A 12,424-nucleotide genomic window follows, 5' to 3' on the forward strand; every position below is an offset into this window, starting at 1 on the left:
GGCTCTGCATCTTCTGAGGTAGGTTTTCTCTCCCTCCTGTGGGTTGCTCCCCGCACCCCTGTACAAGACAGAGAAAGCTCCCCGTGTGCCTCGGCAGGACTCAAGGATTCCATGTATGTTTGGGACACGCAAGGACAATGGAAGGGACACCTTTCCTCAAGTGAGAACAAATGTGAAAACCATCTGGGCTCTTCCCACTTCCCTGTACCATCCCCAATTTTAGTAATAACACCTTCCACCCCAGTAAGCTGGGTGTTCCCACATGGGAGTTTAGGTTCCCTGACTTTCTGGGCCTCAGTTTGGTTTGCCCTGCTCTGTGGGTACTGATGGATGAAAATGAAACAGAGGAAAAGGATTCCTTTTGAGTTAAAGACCAAGAATCCAATGCAACAAGCAAAAGTTTATTTATATTTAAAAAAAAAAGAAAAGAAAAAAAAAGAGATCAGAAAAGAAAAACCAACATCTTTTTACTACATTGTATAGATTAAGTAAAAATACCTGTATTCATATATATGTATATACATACTGCATATATATATATATACACATATACACACATGTAATGTAACATTCAAATTACATGCTTCCCAGGACAGAAGAATTAGGACACGTTTCCTCATATGAACTTAAAACACTACCACAATTTAAAATCACTGCAAGAAAACTCACTTCCTTCATCTTGTTAGACTTCAAGTATAGGAAGTTACCGAACCAGGATTTACACCTGGAAATCCCCTGCTATGCACAATACCAACGGACTGCCACAGACCGTGAACCGGGGGTCTTCTGAGTTCCCCCACAGGCCTCCCTTCCCTACAGCTGTGTCACCTTCTACCTGAGATGAGCGGGGATATGATGCAGGGGGACAGTTCTGCAGGTGCCACGTGGACGAGCACACGGACATTGACACAAGAGCAACAGGAAGTGTCTTTCCATGAAAACAACATTGGCTGTAAAATGACTCAAGAAGAGGACACCTTCCTCCCCTTTCCTTGCCAAGTGAAACACAAAAATTACTGGGGGGGGGGGGGAAACAGGGTGAAGCACCTCTGGCGATAATCAGCAGACAGCAAGGGACAGAGAGGGAGCGTTTCCTTCTCGACAGCTCCTGGCTGACCTGGATGGTCTCAAACACACCCTCTTCTGCAAAGGCACTCACATGTTGTCTGTTTATCAGTCATACAATGGAATTCCATACATGGGAGTCTTTCCTACAAATATCAAAGAGATGAGCTGAGGACATGGTCTAACCAGGAAAAGACTATAATAAATACACATTTTGGATAAATGTGTGCTTTTTTTTCGTTTTTTCTTTTTAAAGGATAATCTCATACTGTAGTTTAAAAAATTTCATTGAAAGTTAGAATTCCAGTAAGGAATCAGCAAGGAGCAAGGTGCTGGAGGATGAGAGATGGATCCAAAACAGAGAGGAGGGACTCTCGCTTCTCCAATGGCCAAAGGGCAGGGTATGGTGTGTTCTGAAGCCAGAAAGACCATTCACACACAGTGGAATGTGTGAGAGGGAGGAAGGTAGCGGCAGAGAAATTGGTGAAGCAGAAAGGAGGGTGGTGTCCTTCAGTATGTGGGCTCAGGGCGGGATGCACTCTGGGTTTCCCATGGGAAAGCTGGGCCACATCCCCCCGTTCTGCAGTCCAAAGAGACCCGCCCCAGCCAAAGGCAGCCCTCACCGGGACACGACCGAGCTAATGGAATTATAAGATGTGCCGCTGTTGCAGCTCGAGTCGTAGGTTTCCTGGCCATTGCCGTCGAGGTTGATTTTGAACACAGAGGATGCCTTCAGCAGAAAGTCTGCTGCGTCCCGACGCCCCAGCTCCCTCAGTTTGGACATGAGGATGCCAACTGTGCTCTCGGGATAGGAGGCCCACTCCCGGAGCAGGGCGTGCACCGGGCTGGGGAGGAACTCCTTGGGGGCCCCATTATTGGTGTTGTACTTGGCCACAAGGTCAGGGAGACCCAAGTTCATGGCGAGAAGGCACCAGTCCTTCCCCATGGGATCAGGTGGGTCCAGCAGACGACAGAGTTTCCTCCGGGTCAGGAGGTTCAGATCTGAGGCATGGATGTCCATCCCCAGGCTGGCCTGTGAGTACACGTCGTGACACCCGAAGCACATGATGCTGCTGAAGCTCTCCTTGTACCCACCCATGGTGTTGGTCAGTGAGGTCTCCTTCAGGGTCTGCGCACGGAAAAAGTCCCGCGGCTGGTAGATCATGACAGGCTCATGGTGCTCTCGCAGCTGCTGGGGGCTCAGGTAATGCTTCACGGTCAGCAAGCCCGGGAGCGTGGTGGCCATGACGTTCTCCATGGTGCTGCACACGGAGTCCAGCAGGAGGCAGCACTTTATCTTCTCTGTCTCCAGCCCTCGCACCTGGACCTCGATGCCCTGGCCATGGTTTACCAGAAGCACCAGCAGCTCGGCCCCACGGTTGGCGATCTTGCAGCCATTCACCCACAGGCGGATGTCCGCATCTCCCTCTGCGCTCTGCTGGTGGATCCACCGGCAGAGGTTCACCTGGACCTTGTGAAAGATGCCGCACGGGAAGGGGGTGAGGTACTCCACAGGGACGATGCGCACGCCCCCGTAGACCCTCCCCTCATCCTCCTCGTCTGTCCAGGAGCGGTGCAGGTTGTCCGTCTTGATCAGGGCAGGGATGTCCACCATGGTCCCGCTGCTCAGGTCGCGGGCACAGATGTCCATGGCATCGAGGATCTGCAGCAGTTCCTCTACGTCACTGTCGGGCACCAGGCGCTGGACGTCCTCCACGGTGTAGCGGCCCCGGTAATGGTGCAGGGCCCGGGGGGTCTCCACGGAGAGCAGCTTCCCCAGGACGTTGGTGCAGAGCCAGCGGGGGTCCAGGAGTAACACGTCCTGGACCGTTTCACTCTGCATGATGTTGATCTGCCAAAAGGGACAACAGGAAGTCACACCTGGGGACCGAGAGGGCTAGTTGCCAGCTGCTCAGAGCACCAGAGGACCGAGCAAGGATAAAATCTGCGCACATGTTGCAAAAACTGACCCGGGCCATTCATGTGGATGGACCTCAGTAATCCAACAGCGGGCCCGAATACCAGCTTGAGAAGGCCGTGAGAGAGACTCTGAAAAGCCTACCTTTGATTATTCAAAAAAAAGGGTCAATGAAATGAATGAAAGACAGGAGGGAGAGAGAGAGGGAAGGAGAGAGAGACAGAGAGAGAGAGAGAGAGACAGAGAGACAGAGAGAGAGAGAGAGAGAGAGAGAAGCCAAATGCAACGAGTATGTTTTGACTGGATTCTACATCCCCAAATAAACACACGAGTGAATAAACACAGCTATGACTGGGATTAGTGGCAAACACTAGAACGAGAGCTGTAACTTCAATAGCAGTATTCTCTCAATGCTGTTTCTGGAATATAATTAATTATACTGTGGTAACATGGGTGACCCTGTTCTTAGCCCGCTGTTTTGTTCACATACACTCCCTGATGCCTTCAGCTACATGTTCTGGGGACTCTTGGAGATTAATAGATGTACCTGAGAAATGCCCACCAAAGCCAGGAGGGTGGGAGGCTTGCTTTTGCCCTGCATACCCTGGTAAACATAAGGAAGGCTCTCCCCTTCCTGACACACACATGGTGCCACGAGATCGAATCCAATGTCAGAGGTCAGTGAGGTGCACACAGACACTATCTCACCACATGCCCGTCTGGGCATCTCTTTGCTAGCTAAAACCTGCAGACTAAGGTCCAGGCTTTGTGGAGAACAGCGGTACAGTTGGGTCGTTGTCCGCCACATCTCCTCTGCTGGTTAAGTTACCCTGAGTAAAACTGTGGAAACTATAAGGAGTTGCCAGCTTCGTCTTCTGGTCTCAACTGGGGGGATCCCTCACTGTCCCTCCTCCACTCTGTGCCAGTGGGAGAACAACCCATGGCTTAGGAGGCTTACATGCTAAGTTATTTAGGGCTGAAATGTCACAGTATCTGCAAAATAAGTTAAGCAAATAGAGAGAGAGGGAGAGAGAGAGAGAGAGAGAGAGAGAGAGCAAATGGAGCAAAATATTAACAACTGGTTAATTTAAGCATGAAGTATATGGTGACTCTGAGTTACTTTTGCTGCTTCTCTGAAGCCTTGAAATTTTTCAAAAAAAGATTCAGATTGTTCTATTACTGCATCATGTAAAATTTTAATGCACAGAGAAAAGGTCTGGAAAGTGATACCACAGGAGGATGACTGGGGAAATGTGCTTAAGCCCTGGGCCTTCCTCACTGGCGGCAGGAACAGCACTGTGGGAGGCTGGCAGCCATGCAGAGCATGGTCACCTGACGGATTTCCCGCCCTTACTCCTACTGCCAAATCTTCACTTACTCCCTAAAGTCTCAAGGGCAAGGTGGGGCATGATGCAGAATAAAAGTGGATTATACCCTTGATCTAGAAACTGATAGTCAAATACCAGAAGGCAAGGGAATCCTGGGCCAATGGGGCGTGCTTATTATTATGGTTAATCTTATCTTATAATAAGCATCTTATAATGTAAGCTTGGATCCCAGTCCTTGGATTCAATCACTGTAAAGTACTGCCCGGGGGGCCTGTAGATCACCGGTAATTTCAGTGGAGTTCGGAGGCTCATGCTCTCACTGCTTGACACACTAGCTCTCAGGGTCACTGGATTTGGTCATGATTTCAATCCTCTCTAATCTATACAAACTGGCCTCGAGTCAGAAGCAGCACTAAGCCTGGACAGGAAGCTCCTGCTGTCTACAATTCTCAGAACCGCCTCTGGGTTTTCATGTTCAGAGCTGCTCTTCATGGCCCAAGACTAGCCTAAACTGTCCCCTGATGTCACAGGATGGAGGAACACAAAGGCTAGGTCCCCTCTCTGGGGACAGAAATAGGATGCAATTAGATGCAGTCCCACACCACACCCCAGTGCGGAATGCCACAAAGACAGGAGTAAAGAGTCCCACTGCTTGGTCACCTGCTGGGACACTGCTTGCTGGGTCTCAGTGTCTCCGGACATCCTCTCATCACTGCCTTTTCTCAACCATCTGTGAACCCAAGAGTCTGTCTGGAGCACACAGCAGCCTATGCCAAGCAGCATGCAGGGGCTTCAGAAATCGCAGTGAAGCACCAGGTGCCCCAGGAGGAGAGAGGAGAGGCCCAGTAACCCAGCATAGCAGGATCAGTGCTCCCTAACTCATACAAGATGTAAAACAAACAAATCCAAACAAAACCACAGGACAGCTCTCAGGGTGTGTGTGAGGGGAGCAGAGACTGCAGGTCAGAAGATCACCTGAGCTTCCGTGTGACAGCCACGTGTCTGGATAGATTATGGGTCCTGGGGCTATTTCCACTCTGCCTCTCTAGCCCCAAAGCACCTTCGGAGTGGGGATGGAAAAACATACCCAACGCCACTACCCCAGCCAGGCCCCAGCCCCTACCTCGCCAGCACTGTGAAGCTGCTGGGCTATGCGCCGGAGGTCTCCCTCTCTAGCCAGGGGGTTCAGCTGGTCTTGCACATCGTACACAAACTGCTGCAGAGACATGAGCTGGTTGGGCCCGTTGAGCTTCCTCCAGGAAGGCAGCGTGGAGATGATCTTCTCACACAGGTGGGTCATCGGGGGGCAGACCTAGAACGTGCAGGGCAGGACACATCAACATGCAGCCGACAGGGACTCCCCAGGAAAAGCCCAGGTAGAAAGGATGGCGCTCTTTTCTGCACTGTTGCAAGAAATACTTGGGATGAGTTAGTGAGGTTTTGGGTACACTGGGCCAGTTCTTTTCTTTATAGTGTTGCCTCTAAGCAAAATCCATTTACAAGCATAAAATGGTATAGATGCTTTCATTGCTGCTGCTAATGGAGAAGAGTGGGGAGGCTTCACAACAATCCTTGTGGATTATACAGACTCCATTACAGTGCTCCTTGGCCCCTAATGCTCTGCTCTCTCCGTTCCTCCGTCCCTCCCCTGGAGTGACTCCTTTAGCTGGAACATGGTCACTTTATGAGCAAAGGGAGAGGAAAAGAGAGTAACTATCATTAGCAATACCGGAGTGGGTTTTTATCAGCAAAATAGGTATCCGTGGGACCATTGTGAAAAGTACAATTTAAATTAGACCAATTCTTGGTAATGGGCTTGAAATATATTTTTTTCTTAAATTATTTAAACAAATTGTTAAAAAATTTTATTTGACTATAGTCCATATGCAATGTTACGTGAGTTTCAGGTGCGTGACACAGGGACTGGACAAGTCGTAGGTGACGCTGGGCTCAGCACACAAGAGTAGCACCTCCCTCACCACACACTATTACAATACGACTGACTCCATGCCCTATGCTGTGTCTTTTATTCCTGTGATTTATTCATTCCGTGACTGGAAGGTTGCATTTCCCAACTCCCTTCACCCATTTTGCTCATCCCCTCCTTTCCCCTTGAAATAGGTTTTTAATCTTTCAATTTGATTAAATAAATCATGTGTACGACAGACTCCTATAATCCGCACACCATCCTAATTAAAAACACCTGCCATACACTGCCCTGCATCATTTATCAGGCAGTCCCTTCTCGAATTCTACCTTTATGTCAAGCAGCATCCCAGCATCCAGGGGCTGCAGGAATCGCAGTGAAGCACCAGGTGCCCCAGGAGGAGAGAGTCAGCTAAATCCCACTCCCTATTCATAAAATAAAATTCCCAGGGAAACAGGCAGTCTGTGTGATGGGTTCCACCTGCTTGGCCTCAGGAGCTGAGGGTGGGGGTTGTGAAGCAAACAATGTCACCAGGCCCTGGATCAAAACTCTCCAGGGACTCCCCGGAGCCCAGGGCAGAGGCCCTACTGCCCCCTGGTGGGGAGGTGCTGGGGTCCTTCACAGACCACGTTCCGGATCACCACCCCTGGTTTCCGTGAGCGGGTTCCTCTGAGTGCCCCTACACGACTCCCCACTGACTGGGGTGAGGGCCAGGCTTCCGGAGGGCCCTGAGTCTTCCTCAAGATTCCTAAAGCACATGTGGCTGGAGTCTGGTGGTGTGCGCGGGAGCATCTCCCAGCACGGAAGCAGTAAGCTTTCCCTGGAGAGAGGCCACCCACCACCAGGGCTGGGACACATGCTCTGCATTCACACCCAGGCCGGGGCAGCAGGAACTTTCCAGGGAGCATTGTGCCCTTGGAATGCTAACCCCTTTCCCATCAGCTTGGGAGAACTTACTGAGTATCATAGATTAGCAACCTTTTACGGGTCAGAGGCACAGAGAATATTTTTTCTAGTCTATTTCACCTTTTAACTTTGTTCATGGAATTTATTTGCCAGAAAAGAAATGTCAGCTTTTATGTTGTCAGATAGGTATGCTATCTTTGAAGACTTCTAGGGTTCTCTATATTGCTTGAAAGGTTTTTCCGAGGCAGTACCACATTATTTTAAAAAGACATTCAAGATATTGTGGGCTTTTTTCTTTTTGACATTTAAAAGTTTTTTATCAACCTAGAATTTATTTTTGGAATTCACAGTAAGTAGAATTCAATCTCGTTTCATTCTAGACTAACAGCCAGTTGTGTCAGATCACTGATGAGATATTTTCCTCAAAATTTCAATCTCTGTTTTCTATTAAGTTTCTATACATGTTGGATTATTTCTACACTAATTTATTCCACTTATTCAGTTACTGATTTTGGATTCATTAATTGCACAGCCTTTACAATAGGTTTTATTTACGCTTCCACTGAAATTTTAAGGTAAAATACCAAACCCAATTGTCTCACTCTCAGGAGATGCATGCTGGGACTGTACCAAGCTTACACAATATGGGAAAACCAAACATTGAATAAGATCTTGCTGTCCAAGAGCCCAGTGTCATCCATTTGTGCATCTATTATTTTATGTCCTTCAATAAATTTTGCTGGTGATGGTTCTTCTATTTTTCTGCATTTTCTTTTTTTTAAACTTATTATCTGAGAGAAAGAGAGAGTGCAAGTGCATGCACAAAACTGAGGGGCAGGGCAGAAGGAGAGGATCCTTAAGCAGACTCCAGACTGAGTGTGGAGCCTGACTCAGGGCTACATCTCACGACTCATGAGATCAAGATCTGAGCTGAAGCCAAGATAAGGCACTTAACCGACTGAACCATGCAGGTGGCCTTTGCACTGTCTAACTGTTTCACAATAAGTCACTTCTGGGTAGGTTCTGTGATTTGTTTTTTTGTTTTGTTTTTTAGATTTTATTTATTTATTCATGAGAGACACAGAGAGAGGCAGAGACATAAGCAGAGGAAGAAGTGGGCTCCCTGTAGGGAGCCTGATGCGGGACTTGACCCCAGGACCCTGGCATCATGACTTGAGCCAAAGGCAGACGCTCAACCATTGAGCCACCAGGTGTCCCAGGTTCTGTGATTTCTAAAAGGCCGTGCTACTTGCAGACTGGCCACTAAAGCTGTCAGAATACTACACACTGTAATGTGGCCCCTATGCCCATAACCCCCCTCATCTCCAGGCCACCTTCGTATTCTCATCCTTCTTTCCTCCTCCCACAGCAAACATGGCCATGCAGCTGCCTCCTACCACGACCCCTGGGAACCAAACCTAACCAAGAGGACAGCACAAAGAGGCCAGCTCCGGGGTGACCAGATGGTCTAAGCAAAGGTGGGCCTGCAGCCTCCCAGCACACTCACCGAGACAATCTGGCTCCGAATGTCTTGCAGGTGACTTCGAAGTACTTTCATGTCCTTAGAGCCCGAAGCGCCAGCATCCAGAACAAAGAGCTTGTTTGAAATATGGAGATCGTTCCCAAACCTAAGGGAAGAGCAGTGGCCTCATCAAGGTGATGCAGTCCCACCAGTTGTCCCCACAGACGGCGGGCTCCTTTCTGGTCTGAAGCCAGAAAGTTCTTATGACCTTGCAAAGGCCACCCCCTCCCTGCTGGCTTCTGTCACCTTACACTGGGTGGTGACCCCCACGCTCCGAGTCCTTAGGATGGTGGTGGAAGGGCGGGGAGTGGCCCCAGTTATACCAAACAGCAGGGACACAGTATGGGAAGATTTCAGGACAGGTGAGGCCTATGCTGTTACCCTGCAGGCTAGGAGGACAGTGGCCACCACAGGGCGATGGAGTAAAAGCAGAGAAAGGGCACGACAGCCACACCTTAGATGGAAAATATCAGTACGAGCCCTCTTTTTCCTGTCAGGAGGACTACAGGAAGTGTCTGCAGTAGATAAACCAAGAATTCGAATTCCCAGCAGAATATATAGAGCTGCAGCTTCAAAATTATTTTGACAGACACTAAGTAAAAATACACATTTCTACATTGTGACCTGTGCACATCCATCCTGATAAATGAAACAGAAGTTTCACAGGAATACTTGCCAGAAAGGTCCCCCTCCGGCCCATCCCCCTTTCCAGACCAGGTCGGTCTGACCAGTGACTGTCACAAACCACTCATGAGTGGAAACACAGACTTTGAGAAATACTGCTCAGTGGGAAGAAGATAGTCATCGGAGGAGCCAAGAGGTAACGCAACAAAAAGAACTGAGGACCTATGTCAACTGTGGTAACAACAGTGGATGACATTGTAGGACATGACTGACATTCACTACGTGTTGGACTTAGTCATCTTTTCTCACCAAAGAAATAAAAAAAGAAAAAAAAGAGAAAAGAGAGAGATGTGAGGGGACGGATGTGCTCACTAACTAGATGGGCGCAGTGTCATCCATCCGGTCACCACAATGTGGACATGAAATCTCTAATAATGTTATTTGTCAACTATAGTTTCCTCCATAAAGTGGAAGATTAATGTATGAAACACTTAACAGAAGCTCCCCCTGGGCAGTGGTCCCAGGAAGTGAAGAAAGAAGAGCAAAGTCTGTGGGTTTTTTATCTTGTCCTCTTGACGTCTGTTGCATTTGTTACAATTTCAATTCTTTTTTAAAAAAGATTCTATTTACTTATTCATGAGAGACCTACACAGAGAGAGGCAGAGACACAGGCAGAGGGAGAAGCAGGCTCCCTGCAGGGAGCCAGATGTGGGACTCCATCAGGATCAGGACCTGAGCCAAAGGCAGATGCTCAACCACTGAGCCACCCAGGTGTCCCTGTTTTCATTGTTTTGATAAAAATAAAAACTATATCACAAAAGCCAAGCCAGCACAGGAGGCCTCTGCTCCCTGTGTCCGGGGCCTGTGAGTTCCGTGGATGGCCCTGCATCTGGCGACGCCCTCACCTGTTCTTGATCTCCTTCAGTAAGGACGTGTCCTTGTCATATCCGAACTCGCCTCCCGCTGGCCGAGGCACGTTCATGATGTCAGCGTGGGTGGCCACCAGGACGACGTGCAATGGGTTCTTCAGCTTGCCGCCGAAGGCTGGGGGCAGAAAGCAGATGTTCCACAGGTGGGTCCTCCTCCCTGGCTGCCGGCATCCCCAGGTGGTGAGGGGACACCGGCCTCTGGGGGTGCAGCCTGCTTGCAGACATGAGGGCCCCGGGCCTGCGGTGCGGGGTGACCCCGAGTAGGCCTAGGTCTGGACAACCTGGGGATGAGCCTGTTCACTGGGCCTGGGAGAGGCTGCTCAGAACTCCTCCAAGTGGGCCCTGCTTGTCTGGTGAGGGGAAACCTAACTCTGGTCTTTATAAGACAAAGAAAGCCCTCTGAATGCAGAAATAGCCAGTGAGGCTGGGACGGCCCCCTGAACTGCACAGAGGCAGAACGCCTCCCCTTGGGGAGGTTTAGGAAGAAAACATCAAAAAGAATGTGAAAGAAAGAGGCAGAGCCGAGTTACCCTGAGGAGGTTAAGGCCAATTATTTGATTATTATCTGATTTTCAAAGAAAAAAAATCGATAGTCCAGTTTCCAGAAAAGAAGGCCACTCCTTTTTGTTTTGTACAAGGGAGCAAAGGAACGTTCCATGCTGCTGCTCTGGGAATAAAGTTAAGGTAACACGTCCACTCCGTATGGTCCCTTCAGTTGATAGAACTACAGAATGAAGGAGGGCTCATTCTGCTTCTCCATCACGTACCGTCAAGGTGGAGGCGCAGAGGCCATCAAAGAACGAATTCCACTTCCACCAACAAAAGTGACCACAGTTCTAAGGTGCAGGGAGAGAGCCAGAAATGACTCTCAAGGAACTGATCAGACTCGGTCTCTGAGGCAGGTTTCCTGGTCTTTGTAAAAACTCCCTACGTACGAAGGGGGCAGCTGATCCTTGGGAACCGGCCAGAGGCAGGATCTTGCCACAGGAAGGAGAGGCCAAAGGAGCCTTGCTGCTGGCCCCGGGCTGTAGTTCCACCAGGGCGGCTGCAGGGCCCTGGGGAGGGCACAGTGGGGTGTGCTAGCTCACCTATGGGTTCTTCAACTGGCACCAGAGACTTCAGGAAATTCAGCCAGAAAATCACTTGGTTCAACTGGATCTCGTAGGGCTCTTCCAGGCTGAAAACGATGATGTGGATGGACGTGGGATCGTTTGCAGCAAAGTAGTCATAACAGCAGAAGTATACAGGATTGCCGGAGAATTCCCACACACTGAAATCACCGACTCCTACAGAGAGAAGATTACTACCTGAAACAGCAACAGCCAGTCCTGAGCTGTCCTGAGCACTTAGGGACTGTGGAGAGAGAGAGCACCGCCTGCAGCATCCGCCCATCTATCTACGCACCTGCGAGACACACGCACCTTCGAGACACACATGTTCCACCTTCCCCCCAGGGAAGGGGTCAGAGCCAAAGGCTGACCTTGGGTCTCCGTCAACATATGCACACAGACAGAGAACGCGTGTGATAGGATTCTACATCCTCAAATAAGTACAAATTCTTTTCTGAACACAACAGGCTATATAATGTGGAACAGAAAAGTCACCAAGATATGTAATTTAACTTTGGTTCAATAAGGATGACATTCACCTTCCACAGGTGAGCAAGCAATCTGCTCAGGTGGGTCCGAAGTGAGCAGGCTACCTGTGCAGGTGAAAGATGCAAGAGCTGATGAGCAGCTCTGCCTCTGCAGGATGTGGGCAGCACTGTGAAGGGTGGGCTTCTGAAGGCCACCCAGTGTGGGGGGCAGTGGAGGGTGGAGCAGGGTCGAAGGTCGACCCTGCCCTAGTGTTGGGGGCAGCTCTCCCTCATGACTGAGCAATGGAGGCCTTTCTTGGAAGTGACTGTGGGTGAGGCTCTGTGGTTTCTAAGGCACCTGGAATTTCCCAGTGACCCTCCAGACACATGGGCACCCCTGGCCCTATTGGCCACATCCCAGCAGGACAGTGACCACCCCCTCCACGAGCCCCTGGGGTGACCCGGCAGGCCCACTTATGTTGTAAGATTTCAGGATCCCTTTCCCTCATGTTTCCTTTTGGTGTTTTATTTTGGGCCAGAAATTCTTCAGTCAGTAGTCATTTTGGGAGGTCCAAGGGCTCTTCTGGGGCCTCCTCCAGGAGCACAGGACTCTATAAATAGTCTGGCAC

At 49.6% G+C, this 12,424-nt stretch overlaps 1 protein-coding gene across 4 annotated transcripts in view; it reads right to left on the reverse strand.

Moving 5' to 3' along the window:
* Nucleotides 1-451: 451 nt before the first annotated feature.
* The window catches only part of DAPK1 (death associated protein kinase 1), a 170,965-nt gene continuing 158,992 nt past the window's right edge, over nucleotides 452-12,424 (reverse strand). For all 4 annotated transcript variants that reach the window (XM_055310471.1, XM_055310468.1, XM_055310469.1 and 1 more), the window contains exons 22-26: nucleotides 11,308-11,505; nucleotides 10,196-10,334; nucleotides 8,652-8,772; nucleotides 5,435-5,623; nucleotides 452-2,917 (exon numbers count right to left, since the gene is read on the reverse strand). In XM_055310471.1, the coding sequence (XP_055166446.1) occupies nucleotides 1,685-2,917; nucleotides 5,435-5,623; nucleotides 8,652-8,772; nucleotides 10,196-10,334; nucleotides 11,308-11,505 (1,880 nt within the window). In that variant the 3' untranslated portion in view covers nucleotides 452-1,684. The remainder of the gene's footprint in view (nucleotides 2,918-5,434; nucleotides 5,624-8,651; nucleotides 8,773-10,195; nucleotides 10,335-11,307; nucleotides 11,506-12,424) is intronic.

This window comes from Nyctereutes procyonoides, unplaced genomic scaffold (genome assembly GCF_905146905.1).
Source record: "Nyctereutes procyonoides isolate TBG_1078 unplaced genomic scaffold, NYPRO_anot_genome, whole genome shotgun sequence".
Classification (NCBI taxonomy): Eukaryota; Metazoa; Chordata; class Mammalia; order Carnivora; family Canidae; genus Nyctereutes; species Nyctereutes procyonoides.